We start from the raw sequence: 24,130 nt of genomic DNA on the forward strand, positions 1-24,130 counted from the left end.
ACTACAGAACAAAATCTTTTTGAGCAACAGTTATTGTCAAAATGTCTTGTGGAATACAAAATGAGACTTTCCTCTCTGTCGTAATGTTCCTTTTTTTTTTTTTAAGTAGTAGCAGTCATTTAAAATAGTCCACTTTGCTAAATAGATTACACTCTTTATGTCTTGTGTTGCCCAAGCTTGCGTTTGAGCTTTGTATCAGCTCTTATATCATTTCCAGAGGACTAGTGCTTATGTGGCAAGATCCTGGCATCCCATGCCAACTCAAAAAAAAAATGCAGCGTTCAAGGCAATATATATTTTGCTGCACATATCACTGTGGCATTTCAAAATGAATGACAAGTGAAAGTAAAGGTGTTAAGAAATCAGTGTGAAATCTGTGTCTGCAGCTTGGTATTTGAGCGCAGTGACAAGTAAAATGCTGTCATTTGGCCTCATGATGCTGACAGCATACTGCGGTCAGACACTGGGTTTGAGAAAAATGAAAGCCACATTACTTCAGCCTTGAAATCATAGGGGTAAAAATTGCCATCCTGAAATGAAATAAATTACAGGCACAGTTTTAAAATAGATTTGCACACCCTTTTTAGCAGCTTAGTATAGAGCCCTGATGAAAGCAAGAATGCAGTAGGCTAAAGGTTATCCACATGATTTGTGTCATATTCAGTGTAACAGCATAGTTTGTTTTTTTCTCTCATTTCATTCATAGGCTCCAAGTAGATCTGCTGCTGTACTTTGTTTAAAGCTCAGTTGTTTTTAGTCTCTTTGTGAACTTTGTCTTTTAATGTGCACTGTCTTACAGTAATGAAACTGTTTTTGGTGATGTGATTTTGATCAGATTTGGAAGTTGCATGCTTTCATAACGCATAGCATGGCTTCCTGTTGCTGGAGTCCCTTTTGCGAATGGGCTGATGGATGTTTTCTCTTAAACAGAAACACAATTCAGAAATGTCAGTTGACACAAGTGCATAATATGGTCTTTAGAAGTGTTGAAGGAAGACAAAAAGATTTGTGCAGAGGAAATACTGAGCTCATTTCCGTGCAACACTGTGATATTTGGTTCAGGAACTAGCAATGTCCTGTGGAGTCACACTTCTATGTAACCCTTAACCTCTTTGGTGAAAGATGTGTACAGCTGCAGGGAGGAAGTTACAAAGGGTCCAACCTAGCATTTCCTGTCAAGGTGTGCTTACACTTCCTCTTCCTGGGGGTGTGAGACTGGTTACTTTCTATGGCTGTGGTGATCTAGTATCCTGTGATGAGTGATTGTGTGATTGTATCGCTACGGCAGATGAACATTGGCCTGAATAATTCCAATCTGCAAACTGCTTGTTGAGCAATGCTAAAGAATCTGTACATATGTTATTGCACCGTCATTCAAAGCTTTACTGGGCCATGACTGACAACAAAACATCTTAGTAACATATAAGGTTGCTTTGTACCGAGCTCATCAAGGTCTATAAATTAGGTTCCTTCGAACGGATGATTGACTTAAAAAATGATGAAACAAAAAAGAGACTATTGATGAATTTGCTGCTACTTTAGAAACTTGACTTGACTGTGTCAGCTTAACGTGATTTTCTGAGAAGGGAATTGTTTTGATGTGGCCAGTGGGCCAACACAGGCTTAGCATTTTCAAACTGAATGAGTGGCCTCCGTGGAAACCAGCAACACCCATGATCCTTGAATAAAGATGAGCTATGTGGCCAAGCAAACAACATGTTCCAATTTCAGACTTTTGTCGTTGTCCTTGTTGCCACATTTTTGCTCTTCAGTCGCAATATGGGAAATCGTGTTGAGAGAACTCCTGGCGTTATGAAGAGATACCCGTCTCTCTTGAACCCCCTGCATCTCTTGTGAATGGAGGGTGCTCGCTATCCTTCCTCTTATTAGATGGGCCACCAACAGATGCATCCTGCAGCTGCACGCTCCTTCCTGTCTGCATTTAGACCCTTTTGTCTGAAGGAGTTGCTACAGCAAAGTTGGGACACCGGCAGAATTTCAATCGGCCAGCCCTGAATGGGGTAATGCTGGCAGAGGGGCAGCAGGCTCCAGTTTCCATGGTCTTATTCTTTCTGAGCCATCAGTGTATGTTGGTGTGCATGTTTGCTGTGATTTAAATATCAATGCCTGTAATTGCTGAGCTGTTCACTAGTAGGCCAGTAGTACCATAGATGTTTAATTATATCTGATCAGGCCGTGCGTCGATGCTTTAAAACTTTAATGAAAAACAAAGATGACCTGAAGATTGTCTTATTTTCTGTGATTTTGCTGCATTGTTCTCATAGGTCTGCTTTGGGTGAGTTTTGCCCCACACTGTCAGAGGAAATCCCAGTTTGTCTCGGTCTTTTATTGGCCTCATGAGCAGTGCAGTACTTCCCTGGTTGACATGTGGGATAAACAGCCTCTCTGATGAGTTGCCTTGATTGGCTCCACAGGAGGATGTTTATGACTGAGGGCTATTTCTACTTAGGCCTCCGCCCCAACTGCCCGCCTGCCAGACCAGGCCTGCCCATGCAAAAATCAGCCTGGGAGTGTGGCTGCCTGGCTGACTATGCGGCAGAGATTTCCGTATGAGAGTGTGTCTGCACCTCGCGCTTGCAACGGGGGTGGTGGGCTGTAAGGTAAGACAGCGGAAGGATTCAGCTGTACCTGAACAGTAGCAGTTTCCCTGAGAGAGCTATGTGAAATAGAATTTATAGAGCCACCTTTCCTTAGGGGACTTGTAAAGTGAAGCCTTCAAATGGAACTGTCAATTAGGCTCAGACTGTAAATCCTGAGTTTCTGCAAAAAAGAGCGATGCGTGAGTCAAGATGCAGGAAGTTCTAGTGTGCAGATGAGGATACTAAGAGAATGCAGTGTCAGAGTGTTTTATAGGGTTTGACTTAGCCACATAGGGACAGCCTATAATATTATAGCATGACTGTGGTGGAGGGTACAGGAAACCTGCTGATTAAATTTCCTTAAAGTGACAGAGATTGAAAAGAGTTTCCTATGTACATACCCTGTACCGTATGAGTGATGCAAAGCAGCTCTGAAGAACTCAAGGAGACACAGCCCCAAGAGAAATCTTCTTTCATATCGCACCAGGATGACTTTAGACATTTACATGCCCAACAGAGACATTACTGACCTCTGACCCTAATGTATGACTTCAAGGTAAATAAGTACACCTACACCATACTGCGATCCAACAGAGATTTTCAACACTGAGTTTAAATAGTACAGAAGACATGACACACTCACTGATTCTTCAGTCTGCTGCTAGTGTTCGCTTGTGCTGCTTGCTTTACAGTACAAGCGCCAATTGTGTCGTCGTTGTGCGTACTCTGTCCCTGTGAAAGAGAGCTGAGCTTAAGCCATCTGGCTGCCAGATGTACCACTATTTTCCTTGCCCCCCCCCCTCCTTTGTAGAGACATGAGCCTCTCGCCTGAATCTATTCCCCAACATGAGATAGGAGATAGGAGGAGGAAGACGCTGTCTGGGAGTTCGGACTCCAGAGGAGTTTGTCCATGCCAAGCAACAGGGCACTCTGAGTTCTGCGCAAGGGGTGTTTCCCACCGACTGGGGGTAGAAGAGGGGAGTCAGAGGGGAAACATTTCCTTTTGGATGTGATGCCAAGTTCACACACTCATTTGGATCATGGCGGAAAACAAACAGCACAGAAAAGGGTCTGGAAGCTCAGGTCACTCATCTGCCAAGACGTAAGATGTCAGATTTTACTGGGGATCAGCAATGTTGCAGTTTGGAGGGCTTTTTTTTCTGTTTTGGTTGTCACAAAGCATCAAGGCAACTGAAATGCTTTCGGCATGTGGTAAGAACTTAAAAAGAACTGGGTAGCTGGAACTCATGGTATTCAAGAAAAGTTAGCATAGTTTTGTGAAACCTGGGAACAGTAGTGGAGACATGAATATATTCTTGTATAGATCAGCTTTTGATTGATTTAACGCGGTTGCTTTTGGCCATTGTTTTTCTTAATGTTTATTGATTAGATGCCTAGCGCTTGTTGATATTTTACTTTATTTAATTTTGCAGTTAAGCCTTAAAGAGCATTTTGGCTGATATTCTTTGTAGGTTTTTGTTGAAATCAGGCACTCAAGAAGACAAAGTAACTGCTGAAGGTCAAGATTATACTTTCTTATCTGTTGCGCTTACAAGAGGAGAATCTCTCCAGCGAAGTAAAAGGTCTCTTAGTGCAAGGTTGACCTGCCCACTCACTCCCAGACACAACAAAGGGGAGAGCTGCAGTGACTCACCCGTCACTTTTTTCTCCACAGAGCCTCTCTACAGAGAGAGAGAGAGTGGGCTCAATTCAAAAGCTGGAGATCACACAGAGGTGCCTTGAGCTCGCGGGGGCACAGAGAGCCCCGCTTTGCCCTTTGGTTGTCTCACATCAATCAACTTTGATGTTGTCTGATTGACTCTGTAATCTCAGTCTGTACATTTTAGCTCCCTGCTGCTCGTGTGTGTTGTCGTGCATGTATGAATTTGTGTTTGAAATGGGTGACATACCATGCTTCTCTATGTTTTGTCAAGTATTTTGTGTGTGTGTATGTGTGTGCTTCTCTCTGTGGGAGAGGGCTGTTGGTTCCTGGCTGGCTATGTGTTGTATGTGATGTGGAGGAGCTGCATTGGTCCTGCTGTTAGCGGGTCGGAAGACGTGCTTATTTATCTGCAGAGCTCTTTGCAAAGCCCTGTTTAATCAGCCGGGGCATTTGTGAGAAACCCCTGGCGAGTGGTGTGATTAACATTTCAATATTGTCGCTTTTAGCCTAATTCTTTACCTACTGTGGCTAAATCATAGAAATATGAAGTTAATGATGATTGTAACTTGATATAGTTGAGATATTGTTGAAAGCTATGTCACGTACTCATTTTTCTGCCCAGCATTGATATATTTCGCAACATGACTGTTTGCAAAATTATATGTTAAATACGCAGTTTGATGTTTTGATATTTTGTTGAACTGAATTGCAGCATTAGATGTGATGTCAAACCTAATAAAACGTAATAAACCTAATTTTGTAATGTGATGTCAAACCTAATAAAATCTAATAAACCTAATTTTGTAATTTTTTAAAATTAAAATGTGATTGATACCTTAAGCTTAGACAGTGTAAGTGCTTGTTACGATTTTCCAAAATCATCATGATTAAAACAAACACAAACTTTGAAGTGTTTGTTTTAATCATGATCTGCCCATAAAATAAAGGCATTTTAACTCTTCTATAAGATGAGTGCCTTGGTATCTACTAAGTTTTTTGATTGTGTAACATGGTTTGAGTTGCTAAGTAAAGTAAATGTGCTACTGGTTACAGAATTGCATGGTCTCTTAAATGCCACTGAGACAGATGTGTGTGTTTTATTAGATATATCCTTCTAAAATGTTAATCAAGTTTTAGAAAATGCCAGTAGCCAATGCAGATTTTTTCCCCCCACCATTGTCTATTTTTATCAAGTCGGGTCACTGAATGGAAGTGTGAGACAAGAGTTTGTAACACTGTTAATGTCTGCATGTGTTGTCACACGCCTCATATGTCTGTCTTCACTGTTTGCAGGCTATTATGTAGGTGTGTGAGTCTGTTTGCTTCCTGTTTCTGAGTTCGCTGCGATGTCATTCACAGCTGCTTGTGGAGTATGGGTACAACTGCCAGTGCCGCACCACAACCGGTTTCCGCAGCATCGCCACTTGAAAGTGTCCATGGCAACGGGATGGCCAACAGCAGGCAGTCTCTTAGCATGAGCTCCTTTCAGACAGTCAACATCCACAACAACAAGGCCAAGTCCATTATCACCAACAAGGTGGCACCTGTTGTCATCACGTAAGTCCCTCCCCCGAATCCATGTTCTCACAATTGGGTGTTAATCCTCTTTGATCACCGTATTGACATCCCCCACCCTCCAACCACCATGTTTGCCTCTGTTATCATCTCATTTGTCAATCCAGGGTTCAGGAGATACAGGATCAGCCCTGGCAAACAACAGCTGATAATTGAATTGACCTCTCTCACCATCAGGGTCTCACTTGGGATTATGTTTTGTTTTTCAGGTATAATTGCAGACAAGAATTTCAGATTCACGATGACATCCTCAAGACCAATTACAAAGTGGGTCGGATATCGGACAGCATGCCCGAACACTACCTGGTGCAGGTACAAAAAAAAAAAAAAAAAAAAAAAAAAAAAAATATATACACTACTACAATCTTTGACATTAAAAGCACTATTCTTCCCTTTTCACATTCCCATGTCCAAATTGCATAGCGGCTCAGGAACATTGTCATGCGCTGTTTTATGATGTGGGCCAGCCATTGAATAAGGAACGTTGTCACCCTCCCATCGGGGCTTTGATCTACTCTGCCACCTCTGATGGGGCTGTTCAGGCATGCAGCGGTTTGTCAGTGTCGGCCTGCAGTTTCTGTTTGCACACAATAAATCAGCACTTTCACCTGACGGCTCTGTAAAAAAAAAAAAAAAAAAAAAGAAAAAAGGCACAATAAGGCTAATAAATGTCTGAGTGAAAGCTGGGGAAATGTTTGAAGGTCTAAATGTCAGTGGCTTAATCTCAGATTCATTCAACAGCCACACTGATGAAGTTGCACTGCTTACAGGGGGAGTACTTCATGGTCCAGGATGTGTACAGCAAAGCAGATGTCCTGAATACCACAGGCAGCTACGGGGCACCCAACTTCCGCCAAGTCAAGGGATCGTACCCCCTGTATGGGATGGGTCAGCCGAGCCTGAACGGCTTCAAACAGGTCCTCCAGAGGCTCCAGGCACAAGGCCACGAGGTCACTGTTTTTTTCTTGTTCAGTATTTCATTATGCTGGCAGACTTTCAGACACATCAACTCATTCAAATGATTCACAGCGTCACAAGTAAATTCTCCACACCTTATTTGTCCGTGTTGGTGTCTGCCCTAGAGCCTCTTTTTAGTAGTGTTGTCTGTAAATATTTGAGGAGTCAAGTGCTCAGTCTAGGCTGTGGGTGAGATGTAGAACTAAGCAAACAGAAAGTCACGGTCATGCCGAGCAGTGGAAAATGATTCTGTCTGCTTACAGCAGCTAGAAACTGACCCTAATTGAAATGAAATTGACAAAATTATACAGCAGCCCTCTCTAAATTCCTTACCCATTGCGGTACACGTCGTATGACAACAAAATGTTTCCAGTTGCTCTTGGAAGCAGCAGAGTTCACAGAGGCAGCGGCTGTCCACTTTAAAAAGCTATTATTTCATACCAATCTCCCCCCCTATTTTTTCAACCAGGAGGTTATATTCTTCTGTGTAAGAGAGGAGCCAGTGGTTTTCCTGCACAAGGAGGACAACTTTGTGCCATACACCCCCAGGAGGAAGGAAAACCTACATGAAAACCTGCATGGGCTGGAAAAGGAGGAGCTGGTGGAGAGCTTGGAACTCACCATTAGGAAGGAGGTGACACACACTTCCTCAACTTCCCCACTTCCTCTACCCATCTGACAAAGCCTAGTGTGTTAGCGTGCACAATGCACACCCACGCTAAAATGTGTTCCATCTTCCCCTCCTTCGTCCTACAGCTCCATGACTTCGCCAAGCTCAATGAAAACGTCTTCTATGTCTACAACGACATTGAGTACTTTAAAGACGAGCCGCAGAAGATGACTATCACGTGTGAGGAGGACATCCACGTGACGGAAGAGGTCTATAAGAGACCCATGTTCACCATGCCATTCTACAGGTTGTTTACACTGTTCGCTTTATTAGCCCTGTGGCTCTCACCTCAACCCGCAGTTTAGATAGAGTAGCGCGTGGCTGCTCCCTGCAGCACTGCAAGTCGGAAGTAGTGGTGCTTGTTTGTGCAAAGGCGGGGCTGCCCTGATTTTAGTAGAAAAGGCGAAAGAGATTGCAGCATCCTGTTGGCAGTCAGATCAGCCGAGTCAGCTTTATTGAGATGTCATGAGTAGCTCATGACATTTCCAGGGCAAGAGAATACATTATTCCCCAGGCAGAGCGCTAAACCCTTCTCTGACTTCTTTTGAAGTTTCACACGCTGTACAGTCAAGGAAGGCAGCTGGCTGATTTGATGTTGGTGCTGTCAAAATGCAGGTGACAGTTTTCAGAGGAGACCACATTTAGAACATGAAAAACGGAGCAGAAAACAGCGGCGGCCTTTCCCCGCAATTTTGATCTCTCCCATCATCCCTCGAGGACTGATGGAGGAACTGTTGTTTCCGTCTGAGACACAAGAGATTAAGTAAATGCAACAAAACAGAGGGATAAGTGCTCAGCTGTTGAGTCTTACTTGAGGTCAGCTTGGTGTTTACGCACAGTGTCTTGTGACCTACATAAAGCCAATATTGACAAAACAGAGGCATAATTTTGTCCTAAGTCCACCACTTTCTTGTATTGCAGGTACTACCGATTACCACTCCCAGTGGAGGGAGCGCCCCTAGAGGAAGACTTTGATGCATTTGTTAACATTCTCAGGGTAAGCTCATGTAAACATCACTTACTACAATGATGATGGTACTAGTTCACCAACTGGTCTACCAGTCAAAAGTACTTCTCTAGCTTTTCTGTGTTGGGAATTAAGTTTATGCAATTGCCACTTTTACTGTGATCGTGTTTTGATGTGCTATTAAAAAGATTAATGGGTGGAATATTACAAAGCATCTGGACTTTCTCAGAAAGGTAGTTTGGAGGGTCATATTAACTTTTTTTTTTAACACATAGCCTTTTGAATTTGTCCAGTGTGGGCTATCAATCACCAATAACCATAATAGTTATGAATATGGCAGAAAACCTCTAGTCTGCAATCAGTTTATGTCCGCTTTTTGGCAGTAGGGAATAGCCAGGGCCATCCGTTTTGTCTGGTTTCTATCCTCCCTTCACTCACACAGGATGTGCTGCGTCTTTTCGTCTTGTTTTGCCCTTTTTTGGATAGACTTCCCTAGCAGCAGCCCATCCAGTTCCCTGTGGTCGGAAAGTGGTTCCTTTTTTTATTTTTTATTTTTTTCAAACCGTGTGTGGATCAGTGGTTTACTGAGTTCTGCTGCGCTCTCTCCCTCTCTCTTTCTCCCTCTCTATCTCGTCGCCGCTCTTAGTTATGGCAGTGTTATTCTGAAGTCTCCTCGCTGAAAGATTTCATGCATTGCAAGGCATGTTTGCCAGGGCAGTGATAACTTCCTGGACGTCCTTTCACTTCCCATTTCAGTGGTTGTAACAGGGCTGAAGTTCAAACCACAGCTTCCCCATATCTAACACGATATATCCAAAATTCTAAGAGGATAATAAAGTTGAGGATCTTTTGGGTTTAGTAATCTCTCCTCCTTTTCTATTACCAGTTGTTTTTCAGTTTCATGACCACATTGTAAACTGGGACACTTCTGCATTGCGAGGCTGTACGAAGTATGATAGTGACACATCTTTGTGCTCAAATTGAATTGCATGGTAATAGAAAGTATGATCAAACTGTCATGTAACTCTCATAACAATATCTTGATATTACTGCATTAAATATGATTATATTAAATGATAAATAGCTTTCCAGCCAGTGTTTGTGTTGTGTTTTCCAGGAGAGCCCCAGTTTGTCTCTGGGCCAGAATGAGTCCCGGCCACTGCCCGCCCTGCTCTTCAGCTGCCAGGTGGGTGTCGGCCGCACCAACCTAGCCATGATCCTGGGCACGCTGGTCATGAATCGCCTAAGGGGCACTTCACAGCCACCACAGTAAGAACTCTAGCATCAGCCTCATGTGGAAAACAGGACTTGAAGCAGGGCAAACAGAATAACTCGCTTAATGCATCACATGATTAAGCACACAGACTCATGATGCAGCTTTGATTTTTTTTTTTTTTTTTTTTTAATGGCTTGGCTTGACTTCTTGTTCAGTCTTTCATTTGTTGCCAGGGCAGATAGAGTTCATCTCATTTGCCTTGTTTTGTAGAGTTGAGGAGGCAGCAGCTTCAGAGCCCAAACCACTGTTCAAGGTCATCCAGACTCTGATCAACAAGCTGCCTAATGGACAGCAGGTCATGGAGGAGGTAAAGCACACAAACTACAGCATCATGACACTCAACTGACAAAAATGTATATGAGGCCTCCACAGATTAATACATTTGAATATATCTGAATTTATATTTATACTCACAGCCTTAAAAAAATTTGAAGCCTGTCAAATAAAGAATCACATTTTGAATTTCACTTTCAAAGTTTGTATAAATGTTGCTGTTTCTTGTTGCCTTGTTTTTCTGGTGAAAATTCAGCTCAGTCACGCAAATCTAATTATATTCCACAGTCCACAGAGGTTTTCATTTTCTTCTTTACTCCAGTTGCCAACTTATGCTCGTCTTAGACTTCACTCTAAGAATGCCTGATAAAGTATAACTCGATGCAAGCAAGACGTACATTTGATCATGTCTTCTCTTTCATTTTCCTACATATCTAATAGGTTGACCAAGCTATCGCCCTGTGTTCGGAAATGCACAATATCAAAGAAGCAATATACGAGAACAAGAGTAAGCTGGAAGGGATTGGAGAAGATTATCAAATTCAGGTTGGTGATAATCTGCTTGCAGTGATATAGCAGTCAAACAAGTCCAGTATTTTGTGCTGAAAGTAGCATGTAATTTCACCTCGGTTGTGGCACCTCACACTCAAGGTGGTGTCTGAACGACTTATCGCTGCTCAGCTCATGTTGTGCAAAATAAGACAGGACTTGACAGCAATAAAAGAAGTGGAGACAACGCAGATACAAGTCCTCTTCAAATGTATGTTGAAGTGGCTGTTGAGAAATGTTGAGGCCACTGTAACAGATGACGTTAGTAAGCTGAGTGGCTCTACCTAAGAGCTCACAGATGTGGGTTAGTGTGGGGCTGCTCAGGGGCTTGTGTAGTAAATATTTCATATTTAATAAATGAATAGTATTTAAAATATTAATTAAAAGTAATTTAAGTTGCATGCTGTAAGATAAGTTTACTTCTGTATAGGTAGGCTTTATTGCAAAAATAAAGCCTTTTACAAAAGTCCTTAAAGAAATACAAGTTTCCTCTTATGTACAGACATAAAAGTTTTTTTTTTTCTTTTTTTCTCAATAAATTTCAGGGAAGCAGCACCAAAGACTACTTTCTTCACAGAACGATGCAGAGCCTGGAACGCTATTTCTACTTGATAGTGTTCAATGCGTATCTGCATGAACAGGTAAGTGTTTTGTGTTTTTATGCATAACAGATATGAGTGAATATTCTTCAAAATACATCATAAACCATTAAAATTAGAGTTGTAACTGTGCGCTTTGTGCACCTGTTTGTTTTGCAGTATCCTCTTGCCTTTGTGTCTAACTTCAGCCAGTGGATGTGCTGCCACGCGTGGCTCTACAGGTTACTGGCCTGTATGGACCTATCAGAGCTGTTGGCCCCGGCTGACCTGGTAACTAGAGGAGCCCGAGTTCTGGTGAGACGGTCCATAATGAATACACACAAACAAATGTATTTTTTGCCCCTCATGATAAAGTGGTCCTTAGAATTTTTATTATACTTTGTGCTATAATGTACAAGCAAAACACCCACAAATATGCATTGATGGAGTAACTAATTTCACTAAAATGCAATCAAGGTACTCAGCCCACACAGGAATACAAGACACATTCATACATCACATTGTGAAATGTGTGCATAACAGATTTCTATTCCTAAACATATAACAATTGCATATTCCGAAACAAGCTCGGGGTTCATATATACAAAGCATATTGCTGTTTTGCTCAGGCTTTGCAGATAGTTTGCCACATGAGATCCATCTTTTCTGAAAGATGTCTCGTTGGACCCCAGGAAGAGTACATTTGGGAATCCAAATAATAAATGATGTCCTAATCTTCTTACCCAATTGTTCAATCAAGTGTATCTACAGAAGCACTGCATAGTATGTGTCTAATGTGTAACTGCATGTGTTTGTGCAGGTTGCTGATGAGTACTTGGCTCCAGATGTGCTCAGCACAGTGAAGGAGATGAAGGTGGCCAACTTCAGACGTGTGCCCAAAATGCCAGTTTATGGAATGGCTCAGCCAACATCTGAGGTGCTGCCAAACAGATTTCCTCATATCTCAATGAGAATACAAGTAATCCTGTTTAATCTGTTAGTGAGTCAACAGTGACTCACTAACAGACCTACTTAATCCCAAAAATGCTGAACAAAATTATCTGTATGAGTATATTAGAGTCCACTGTTCATTAATATATATAATTATAAGAGTACAATTGCAAGTCAGATATGGGGTACTTGTCATGCTAAATAGTTGCATGTAATTTCATTGCATGTCTGCATTAAAAATGCATGGTGCTTTCCAGCTAAAGAGCATACACAGTGAAGATACCTGACAGAAAATATGAGCAGTGGGAATGTTTGTAAAGTGCATGACTTTGCACAGATATGTAGCATTTGAGAATCTATTGACATTCATGATCGTCATAAATATGCATCCCCATAGTCATACGTGTGAAAATACAATAGGCTGAGAGTTTAAATGACAGTGCTAATTTTGTGGAGACCTAACTCACCTGTTCACTTAAGATGTGCCAGTCTAAAGGTGAGCTCACTGTGTGCAGGCTACCGGTGCGGTGCTGGCCCACCTGACAGACGAAAAGAGGAAGCACGGCCACATGTTGTGGATCAACTTGCAGGAGGAGTTGGTATTAGAGGGGAATGGCCAAGTTTTCACACCCAGAGAGCCTTCTTGTCTGGAGCAGCACATTTCCATCCCATCATCTGATCCACAGCTAATAGAGGTAATATGACAAAGAAGAATGTTGAGGTTTTCTTTTTAGCCTGACACTGACTTTGCTGTATGGCTTTTACCATTAAAAGTTTTACAACTTGCTCCAGCTTCAAAGTTGTTGGACAAAAGTGCCTTTATGTCTCTGCAGAAACTCGAGACATCTCTGAAGGAGGAGATCCTGCGAGCCCAGAAGTGGCTGGAGGTGACGCTGGAGCAGGAGAAGCAGATGAAGATGTTTAAGAGCTGCATGAGTGTCCAGGAGATCTTCAACCAGCACAAAAGCTCTCACCAGGGCCTCCTCTACAAACGCATCCCTCTGCCCGACTGCAGCACGCCCAGAGAAGAGGTAAACATGTGAAACTACATAGTTGTCTGCATTAAGAGATTATTTTTTGATTCCATCTAGAGGCACTACAGAGGCTGTGTATAATGCAGAGGGGTGAAAATGTTTAAACACTGTGCGCCCTCTAGTGGTGTGGAGTGGCATGTCCTAGTCATTATTCAACTCACACTAGCAAGCATATCTAAAAGTATTCCTCTAAAACCACCCACATTGCATTTTACCTTTTCGTTCTCTTTTTGCTTTTTGATGTGCTATAAAAATTGATCTTGATTTGACATCACATCTTTGCTTGATTTGCATAAAAACTAAAATGTCATAGTAGTTTCATTGTCAGATTCCTCTGATTAAGACAAGAAGTTACGATATATGTGTGTTTGTACATGACCCACATTTGTGCGTGCCCCCAGGATTTTGACAAGCTGATGGAGGCCATGAAGAGTGCCTTGGCTGAGGACTCCCACTCAGCCTTCGTTTTCAACTGCTCCAATGGCAAGGGCAGGACCACGACCGCCATGGTCATCGCTGCTCTCACTCTTTGGCACTTTAATGTGAGAGGCTGTTTCCCAAATGTTTCCCATGTTTACCTTCAGTATCTCTGTTGCGTTTTTGTTCATCCAAAATAACCGGCGTATTCCACCTGCAGGGTTTTCCCGAGTTCAGTGATGACGAGATCGTGAGTGTTCCTGATGCCAAGTACACAAAGGGAGAATTTGAGGTGTGTAATACGTTCCTCTCTGTTTTTTCAAGGATTTGAATTGGTAATCTGTGACATTCATGTTTAATGTTACATATTTCCCTTGGATTTTGGGTTGAAGTTTGACTTTCTGTAGATGTTGCTCTTTCCTTTGTTTGTTGAGCCACAGTGGCTATTTCTGTTCATGCCAAGTACACAGCTCCTCTGTTTATTCCAAACAAACCCCTGTTGCTGCTGTTGGAAACCTAATATCTATTGCTTGCTGGCCCAGAGGAAGTTTCTTGGTATAGACCCACCTGCCCTGTTCAGCTCCTATGAACCTATGTGTTGAATCACTGTTATTACATCAGTTGAAGAAAGAGAGTAGCAAAATGCAAGCAAGCAAGCAAACCTTTATTTATATAGCACATTTCAGTCCAGGTGGAGGCACAATGTGGCTCATAGAGCGTGGGCTCCCACGGAAGCTGCAGCCACAAAAACCAAAGAAAAATGGAAATGTGTTTAAAATTGTTACATATATTATTTTTATGCAGGAGATGTGCGCAAGTTTGTGAATTTGTGAATGTCTTTATGAGCATATAGTCTTGGTTCTGGCAATTTCCAGTGGTACTGCAATCAGCACAACACAAAAGCTGTGATGCATTGTCAGTTTCAACTGTGCCCATTCGCTCACCCAGTTTTCCAGTGAAAGCCATCGCCCATTTTGGTTGTTGCAAACAAACTACAGGTCATGCTATAAAACTGTATGTTGGGGAAATATACAGGCGTCTTAATGTCTAAAGTCTTAACTTTCCACCTGTAAGTGAAAACAATGACCCTTGAAAAGGCCTGTTGTAGTAATAAAAAAAAAAAAAAAAAAAACAGAAGCCACAGCCTTTCTATCCCAGCCTGAATAGTGTCTTTGAGTAGAGCCTTTGGCCGTTTTCTCTCACTATGTTCTGACCATGAATCAGTGGTTGGTCGAACCTGCCGGGCTTGTCTGTAACACTGTTAACATGGGCACAGTGAAAGGCACCGCGCTCCGCAGGCTCACAATAGTGCATGCCAATCACAGCAACCCGGCTAGTGGAGTTTCTGGGATACACAGAGTGGTTGTTATGGAAACCCTGGTTGGCTCTACTTCAACCTTTGAAGGATGTGTGATGTTGCCATCCCTGTTGCCTTATCTGCCAAAAAAGGTGTTGCTAAGGCTGCGAGCTAGAAAGCACTGCGTGATGTGGGAACTCTCATACTGTTAGATATTCCTCTGAGAAAGCAAGGATCAGTGGAGATATCAGCAGGTAAAACTAAAAAAGATCATTTGTTCTGTCAACTCAGCCACATGATGTCCACTTTTGCTCTCATGCTGGTCTCTGTAAAGCAGGCCTCCTCTTTACACAGCTATATCGGGGTTAACCTTCCATAAACATCAGATTGTGTAGTTTGTCCCGAGGACAGTGGTCAGGCTGCATGCTGATGTCAGGCTGCTTGGCAGACTGCTCTGACACACATATTGAATGAGGAAACAGGGTCTTGCCTGGAGGCTTGTTCTGTTCCCTGCCCTGCCCCTGCTTTTGGCCCTGCCTGTCTGTTCACTGGGTTAGCTAACCAGCTGCCTCATGCCCATCACCACTCGAATCTGAGTCAAGCGAAATGACCCAGCTGTGGTGGTGGTGCCACCAGCTGGGTTATGTATACAGCATAACCTGTTATTGGATTGATGCAGCAGATTGCCTCATTGTGTTTTTTTTTCTTACACACACATGCACATGGAGATCACTCTACACTTCAACTAGGTCAGCAGTGCACCAGCATGCTGCTGCACACACGCGCACATATACACACACACCATTCTGTATTTCAACGAGGTCACGAGTGTGCAATACCGCTCTTATTAGAAGGGTCACCTACGCATTTGGCTTTTGTACAAAGGGACACGATCAGCAGACACACAATAGAAATTTTTGGCTTGCTATTTCAGTCACTTTTGCATGGCATTTATGTGACTATGAACATTTATTTTAATTTCAGTGCTGTAGTGTTACTACATACATTAAAGCATGGCATAAAGCTACTGACTTTGGCACCGACTGTGTTTGTGGTTCCAGGTAGTGATGCGGCTGGTGCGTCTGCTGCCTGACGGCCACAGGATGAAGAGAGAGGTGGACATGGCCCTGGACTCAGTGAGCGAGACTATGACTCCCATGCACTACCACCTGAGAGAGATCATCATCTGTACATACAGACAGGTACAGCACTCATTATTTGCCATTCCCTGAGATACATCACATCTTGTTTACCTGAGATGGATTTCCAACTGAGGAGCTGCTTTACACACTGACACAGTGTAATAAAGAATGAAAGCAAAGCTGTTTAAGTTATAAATTGTAAAATCATATGAGAACGTAGTGAAGTACATTTCAAATGGATCCACAATATCAATATCACAACAAATACTGTGCAGGACCATCTTGTTAGTTCATAATTTACCCATTGAGTGGATATTGAGTGGAGTAGTTATTCTTTTCTGTGGCTGACAACATACTGAACAGTTGTCATCTTGCAGTTTAAAACAAATCATGAAAAATACTTATTGATGATGAGAACCAAGCAGATGTAAGCGTCTACTTAAGTGCAGTTCCACGTTAGTCCCATAGATGGCGTCAAGCACTTGTTTTAATCTCTCCAGCCACACTTTGGACCCAAGGGATGTGAATGAGAATGATCTAGTGCTGTGCAGACACTAACTGCAGCGCTGCAGAGTGAGGAAAACCAAACTACTGGGGGGCAACACAATTAGTTATATCACAGCTCAACCCATGAAATTCATTGGGGTGTTAAAAGATCTGAAATAGAGAGAGGTGCAGAAATGGGGCTCTCGAGGAAATGATTGCTTGAGGGATTTTGAGATTTGATTTGTTGCTTGAGTTTTTTGGCACGTGAACACAGTGCTCTCAGAGGTACAGTTGGCATCAGATATCTTACAGACTTCTGTTACTTAAGTTGCTACGGGCTGTGAACGTACAAAATATTACGAGTTACACTGCTGAGCCAAAAACAGGTAAAATCCATTATTGCTTATCTTATTGATCTTCCCTATTAAATCTGTGCCAGTCAAGGATGAAAGTATTTTTATTTTTGAACCAGTTGAGTTATTGACTTTGGAAAAGGGGGTAGAACTCAATATTGTATTGAGTACATATTGAGTTTTATATATTTAGTATAATGTATATAGGACAAACATGTAAAAGCAGTTTGTTTGTGGGGTGCAAGGTCTTGCCTTTGTCCTGTCTTTGGATCAGGCCTTTCCTGAAGCTGTGACCTCCATAAGGCCATGGCTCTGTTTTAGCCATTTGTAATGCAGACTATAATCAATGTGCTTCTGTGCACCGTCAGCCATGCTCGTGGTGCTGGAGGTACCCAGCCCCGTCTCCACAATATCAATGGGCCTCATTGTCCTGTGCTTTCTGTCTTTTTGTACTCTGTCTCACTCTCCGTTTCCCTTTCTGTCTCATGGTGTTGATGTTTCATTTATCTGCTGTTTTTCTATGTTAGGTCCTGCCCTTTCTCTTCAGCTCTACAAAGCCAGTTAATCTGTCTCAGTCATAATTGATAATAGATTTTGATTAAGCGATTTAATGTGCTTATCAATGAAATCCCCTGGCGTCACGTTGCCCTTTCGTTCCTTGGAGCCTTGAGGGAACCTTTGTGACCAATTGATTTTGAGATCGATCAAGTCAGGTTGTGCGTTTCATCTTACATATATTCAATTTGTAACTCTTGAACTGGAAATTACTGTTTTTTTTTTTTTACATTTTAAATACGGTTCTGTAAAAGTGCATTGACCTCAATGCCTCTCCCAGAGTTGAACCCTGCTGTGAGCCCGTGCACGGAGGACCTCAGGTTGGCACTGTGTTCCCTCTTGGCCTTTCGCTCCGCCATGAACCAGCGGGGCCAGGTGATAAACAGTGCCAGATGTTTCTAGAACCCGAGCGGACGGGGAGAAAAAGGGGGGAAGGAGGCGGGGGCAAATGGGGGGAAAACGTCTCCCTTAACCACCTTCATTCCCGCTCCCTCCTCACGTAGTCTTCCCCTCCTCGCTTCTCCAAAGTGCCCTCCTCCCTGACAGTGGTTGGAAAATGTGTCTTTGATAGAGAAAAATGTATTTACACTGGGACACAAACCGTCCGCGAGCTCTCGGAGGGGCCTGTGGTGGTGGTGGTGAAGAGAAGGGGCGGTGGGGTGCATGTGTGTGTGGGGGGGTCCGGTCTCCTCCGAGAGGCTTCATGAAGGGCCCGTAAATCCCTGCTGCCGACCAGGCGTGACGCTGCGTTACAGACGTGTCCTCCACCACCAGCGGGATGTCCAGTCCAACACGAACTCACTCAGCCAGCTACACCTCATAACATTCCCCTGGCAGCAGGGCCGGCACAGCAGAGAGGCTGCTTCCTCTCCTCTCTCTCTTCCTCCTCCTCCTCCTCCTGCACAGGAACTAGCTGCAGGGACCTTTTTTTTCTTTCCATTGTCAGTGTGAGGTAGGGAATGGCCTCAAGCACTCAGCACACTGTTGTTTGCTTAGATAACCTTTCCCACTGTTTGCTGTCCTTTACCGAGTATTTGTGGTTTTTGCAGGTGTGTTGTGGCGATGTTTAGTGTCAGAAACAGACTGTTGAGATTTATTTGGTGATAATTAGAAAGGATTTCGAGGCAGTGGGGGGGCCTCTTCATCTGTTTGTCTCACCCTCCTATTCCTATTGCCACTCCTCCGTCTCTGTCCATCTTCATTTTTATATCCGCCGTCCTCCCTCATTTTTCATTTTTATGTCCCTTGTCTGATCCCTCATTTCCACAGACCATTATATTTCTAGATGTGTGCTGAGTAGGCTTTTAATACTAGCATGCCTGGTCTTACCTTCCACCTGGTTGGTCCTTACCCAGCAGCTTTACTCATAAACTTTATTCTCTTCTTAATGCGTGTAACAGCGATTACTCGACACATTAAAGCCTATCAAAAAGGGAGAGCGCTGCAGAAATGCGAGTTTTAGAAACACAAACTCCTTTTCACTTTCGGTAGGGTTAGGGAGTGTCCGAGCTTTCGCTTTACCACTTTTTGAAAAATCCCATTTTCTTTTCTTATCTCTCATCAACTTTATCATATCTACCACTGAAAATATGCGAGGTCTTTTGCTGAAAAGCGAACTAGAAAGCATGACACAGTGGAGTGGATGAACGCAAATCACGCTGTGTGCATGTGTGTCCAAAGAAAGGCCCTCATGGTTTGGACGGGGCAGTGGAAAAATATTTTCAGAAAGGGGAGAGTGCTGTGAGCAGGTTTTCTGAGGAAAGGTAGCGGACGTCTTCAGGAAGGCAGGGGGAGGAACTGGGCCAAATACTCAAGGGTTTAGGGGGCTGAGGGGACCACCACAATACTGGCAGCCAGATGAGTTGAAAAAAAGAACAAGTGTTTAGAAAGAACAGAGGAAATGAGAGAGAAAATGATAAAAGTAGTGGAATGGTAAGTGGTCGCCAAGCTGGAGGGGTTAATTAACCATTTTGGCCGGTTAGGGACCAGCGCTGCGCAGCTTTGCATCATCATTTCAGCTATCAATAAGACTCATTTCACTTGATGGTCCTCTGTGTTTACAATTCTCCTCTCAATTAGGATGCCTGCTTGACATAAGTGGGCCAATTACATGTTGGAGATCTGTTACAGCCAAAGGAAATATTGGCGTGAAAAGGAGCCCACCTGAACCAGAGACAGGTTCTTCTCGGCTGAAGTGCGGGTTGGCCTCACCGCCTCTGAAAAGAGCCTCTCAGTCAGATCCAGCACAGGGTGGGCGGGAGGAAGGGGGGGAGCCAGGGGTTGTTGTTTTTATTCCTAATTCCCAGCCTCTCACATGCCGCTGCCAATGGCAATATTTGCTGCAGCTGTCCACGAAATGACTTATTTTGACCAAAACGCATTTCCAGGTTCTCTAACTCACATTCCAGCAGGTGCAACCAGGTGAACTATTTGGATGCAGCAAACACAACTGTCTGTTCACGAATATTGCAGAGAGTAGGGGTTTGTGGTGTGGCCTACTGTGCTTTTAACCGTGAGCCAACGCAGACATCCAAAGTAGCCTACAAGCAGCAATCCTGTGTTTGTGGGGAAAGTGTGTTTGTGTGCTTTTCGGGGTGGAGGGGTGGGGGGCACACAGGGATAAATAAAGCATCCCCAGGGCCTTCCCAGAGGGGGTGGTAAGGCAGTAGGGATACGCAGCTGCTCTTAAGTCAGTTGCTATTCAGGAGCGCATTTATTTTAAGGTAGTTTCCACAGCTGTAAGTGACTTGAAGTGATACTTAGTTGATACACAAGTCAGAGTTTCAATTACCCCCGATGGTTGTGCATCACATGATCCTTTAGGTGGCTACCATCTACAGTCTGAGTGATTCTTCCACAAACACTATTTTAAAGGTTGTGATTCAGAGTTGGCGCATGTCATGCATCTATATCCTTCATTATTAAACTAATAGCTACCTGAGAGCAGCACCTTGTACTTCAAGTCATTCAACACGGGCACAAAGCTCTTTATTAGGTTGGCACTTGGCTGCAAGGGTACTGGCATAAGGAGGTTTTTGAATACTGGCACTCTCTGCAGGCCACTTACATTCCCTTTAAGAGACTTTAAGAGTCACTCCTTGCTTTTAATTTTGAGAATCTGAAAATCTATAAGTGTAAAGAGAAACACAGTGAAGATGAAATAGGCTTAAATGCTGCGGTATGTTAGATGTTTTATTTTCAGTCCAGATAGAGAGCAGCAAGAGCGTTCTCTATCAAAATTTGACTTATTTCGGGTTCAAGACCTTTCCCATTGCAGTGATTACACTGTTGACATAGTTTTATTGTTGAATCACCAAAACTATCTCACCAACTAAAATGGTTCCATTTCTGGCAAAAGTATTTCTGTTTTTGAAGGGTGGGGTTACAGTTAGCCTTGACGAAGCTCCCCTATTTTCTTGGACCTCAGAGAGAGAGAGTCTTTGGTTTTCCATTTCTGCTTCCGCCCACCACGCAGGATATTTTCCCAGGGAAAGTGTGAAGACAATAAACAAGTTGTTGGAAAAATATGGAGGCAGTTTTCAATCATGCTATAGAAGAGACATCCACAAATCATTGGGGTGAAAAACAAGTGGTGTATTACAGTTTTCCACAATAAGCGGGAACCTTCTTCCAGATTTTTGACTCTGTATGGAGAAAAAAGCCTGGGAATGATTCTTGGTTGCAGGAGGCCCTTATACTATCATATGACTAATCCTTAATACTGTCCCCGTGCTTTTTCAGTTCTATTAATTTCAGCTTACAGTGCAGTGTCCTCATTGTAAATGAATTGGAGAGCATGCCTCTGAGTTAACTGTTAGACATGGATAATATGTACTAGTTGCTAACAATATGTGGGGAAAAATACAGTAAATGAGTATAATTAAATGAGTATATGTATATAATTCTCTGTATTCTCTGTATCTCTCTCTCTCTCTCTCTCTCTCTCTCTCTCTCTCTCTCTCACACACACACACACACACACACACACACAAATCTGGAGGAAGAGAGCAGAAGGAAAAAAGTCATAACAGTATAAAACCACAGGGATTTCAACCTGCGTGACCCTGCACTTGGTGCCAAAACCTTTGCAGTTAACATAGTGTCCTGCCGCTGCGCACATTCACTCTACACCCTGCCTGCAAGGGATCAAGCTCTCATGCTCTACCTCTCTGCATGCTGATCGCTTTAGGAATTGTTATGAGCATGCCTGTGTCTATCCCCTTTGCCCCTGAATAGCTAAACTGCCCCGGCCTGGCCCTTGCCCTGACCTCCCCTGCCTCCCCCACCCCCTCTTAGCCATTGGCCCCAGGACGTAGCTTAGGACCTCACTGGGCACAGCACAGAAGGACTTAGATCTCCTGCCCCCACACACTTAAACCTACCAGAATTTTAAACCATGCTCGAGTGTTTAAGCATGCCCCCGGTAGCCGTGGTCATAGTATCTGACAGATCCTGCAAAGCCCCAGCTCCTTTCACCAGAAAAAGGTCCACTCTCTGCCTTAGCTTTCACACCAGCTAGCTACCAGGAGTGAACAAATACCTACGGGAATACAATCCCAGCGGCCAAGTGGCTTAAATGCCAACCATTTGGGATATGCAAAAGTCGTGACTGGGTTGAGTTGCTCCAGGAATTACACTTTCACAATGTCTCCAGTGGGGAAACCATGTTTCATACGTGAGGACAGTTGAGCAACAGATGAAACTGGTGTTAACGACACCATAACCACATCCTAAGGGCAAGCACCTGAGACAGTCAGCAGGAAGCATTCAGACCCGACTTGCCCAGTGTGTTTTTATTTCCTGCAGTGACAGCTTACAATAGGGAAAAAATCAGCTCATTTCAGTTACTATACTTGAACTGAATGCTGCAAATTAATTCTTGAAAATATAATGGCATACTGCACTCAAAATGTAGTAAATGTATTAAATAAATCAACATAATAGTGTTGACAGCACCTGTGTGGCTCCCTTACAAGAAAACAAGAGTGTGAACAATCGATAGCACAACATCTATCTGAGGATCTCAAGCGAGAATTTTAAGTATTGACTTTGACTAGTGGAAGCTTGCTCACATGGCATTGTATTGCGCAGTGCCGGGTTTGCATGCACAAGGTATTTAGAAAGTTCTCTAAATGATTGATTCACAGTGCAAGTCTCCATTTGCTCCCTTGCCAAGCATGTGCATGTACAGTATGTACCGTAATAAATGTGGTCAATGTGGGCAGATATTCCAGCCTCTGTGTAGACTAACTTGATGAGCCCTGTCTCCTGCTGTGGCTTTTGTAATCTGTACTCACCAGACGTGTGATTTAGATGTTCTGCAGACTTAATTCCCAACTTCTAAGCCCAAGAAATAAGTGTGATAACTCATTATGCAATTTATTACTTTTGTTTGGGGATCCTTTTAGCTCTGGCTAAAGCTGTTTTATTATGAGTCTTAACCTTGATTAATGGATACATTAGAAATTTTGCATCTTGTGGAAATAATTGATCAGATATATTTCAGTGACACAGACTGTACATAATCTACATGACTTTACTTGCGGCGATGTCACTGACAGAGTATTTGAATGCTGCATCTCAACCGCAAGCTGCATTCTCACATTCATTCTTAAGCCCTGGCAAGATAGACATATTGGTTTGATGACAGATCTGCGTGTATATGAATTGACACAGCTGGTCTCTCAACCCCCACTCAGCCTCAGCTTCATGATTTCATCAGCACAGCGAATGGAAAAAGAGAGACAGAGGTTTGGAATCTGTAGAAACCATTAACGTAAAGGCATCTCCATCCCCTCTCCTGACTGGCTGCAACATGGCTCCTGTGTTCCTTTTAAAAAGCAGCCTTGGGCACCAACATGATCCATAAAGACTGGCCCTGCAGCTTGAAGCCAGATGATATGATTGCTTCACTATTGGCCAACTGTATGGATGGATGGATGGATGGAGGGGTTCCTTAAAAAATGAAGGAAAAAACGCCTCTGTATGAATTGCATATGTTGCGTAGGTTGGCGCACAAGTATATTAAATGTGGATTTTAGATCTTTGTTCAGCTATATACATGTTGACATAGGCATACAATGTATGTATATTAATATACCATATTTCCCCAATTAATCACCCGGGCGTTTAATACGCAAAATCAACTTGGACCCCAGGTGTTTCAAAGAACCAGGCGGCTATTTGCTGCAGGCCTTCATTTATTTTTACACAGACCTGTATCAGGCCATTATTGTGATGACAGTTACCGTCCAACATATTTATAGTCGGTAGATTTAAGATTACGGTACCCTTTTTTCTAACGTTAGCTAGCTCTCTTATTTTGACAGAAAACGCAAGTGCCGCACAGTTATTGTGCGGCTAACTGTTTACTTCTGCAAAAATAAGGTGAATAGCCTTATTTTGGGTTTACCTCAATATAATGCAAATAATCGCCCTGGCGGTTATTCGGGTGGGCGTTTAATATGCAAAATGGGTGCAGACCCCAGGCGTTTAAAAGAACCAGGCAGCTATTTGCAGCCAGGCGATTAATTGGTGAAATACGGTATAAGAACTGTGTGTGCGTGCGTGTGTGTGTCCATGTCTGACATCCCCATGTCTGGGGGATGGGTATTGGATATGCTGCAGAGGACTGACAAAGCAAAATGACAGCAGTGGACTACAAACAACATCATGTAAATCCAAAAAAAGGAAATTAGTACAAATGATTTCATAGCAAGATGAAAACTTAAAGGAATCCTCTGCTTTGTGCAAGATACTCTTTTTTCCATCTTACCCAGACTGATAC

At 43.1% G+C, this 24,130-nt stretch overlaps 1 protein-coding gene across 4 annotated transcripts in view; it reads left to right on the plus strand.

Moving 5' to 3' along the window:
* The window catches only part of pald1a (phosphatase domain containing paladin 1a), a 50,111-nt gene that overhangs the window by 3,836 nt on the left and 22,145 nt on the right, over positions 1–24,130 (plus strand). For 3 of the 4 annotated variants that reach the window (XM_030078383.1, XM_030078382.1, XM_030078381.1), the window contains 17 exons: positions 5,623–5,820; positions 6,048–6,150; positions 6,609–6,788; positions 7,265–7,429; positions 7,552–7,712; positions 8,387–8,462; positions 9,550–9,701; positions 9,919–10,015; positions 10,423–10,527; positions 11,076–11,171; positions 11,289–11,423; positions 11,929–12,045; positions 12,575–12,754; positions 12,893–13,090; positions 13,495–13,635; positions 13,731–13,802; positions 15,869–16,009. In XM_030078383.1, coding sequence (XP_029934243.1) covers positions 5,636–5,820; positions 6,048–6,150; positions 6,609–6,788; positions 7,265–7,429; positions 7,552–7,712; positions 8,387–8,462; positions 9,550–9,701; positions 9,919–10,015; positions 10,423–10,527; positions 11,076–11,171; positions 11,289–11,423; positions 11,929–12,045; positions 12,575–12,754; positions 12,893–13,090; positions 13,495–13,635; positions 13,731–13,802; positions 15,869–16,009 — 2,304 coding nt within the window. In that variant the 5' untranslated portion in view covers positions 5,623–5,635. Of the gene's footprint in view, positions 1–3,620; positions 3,703–5,622; positions 5,821–6,047; positions 6,151–6,608; positions 6,789–7,264; positions 7,430–7,551; positions 7,713–8,386; positions 8,463–9,549; positions 9,702–9,918; positions 10,016–10,422; positions 10,528–11,075; positions 11,172–11,288; positions 11,424–11,928; positions 12,046–12,574; positions 12,755–12,892; positions 13,091–13,494; positions 13,636–13,730; positions 13,803–15,868; positions 16,010–24,130 lie in introns of those variants that run through there. The other variant, XM_030078380.1, reaches the window with a different exon arrangement.

Source organism: Myripristis murdjan, chromosome 19 (assembly GCF_902150065.1).
Source record: "Myripristis murdjan chromosome 19, fMyrMur1.1, whole genome shotgun sequence".
NCBI classification, from domain to species: domain Eukaryota; kingdom Metazoa; phylum Chordata; class Actinopteri; order Holocentriformes; family Holocentridae; genus Myripristis; species Myripristis murdjan.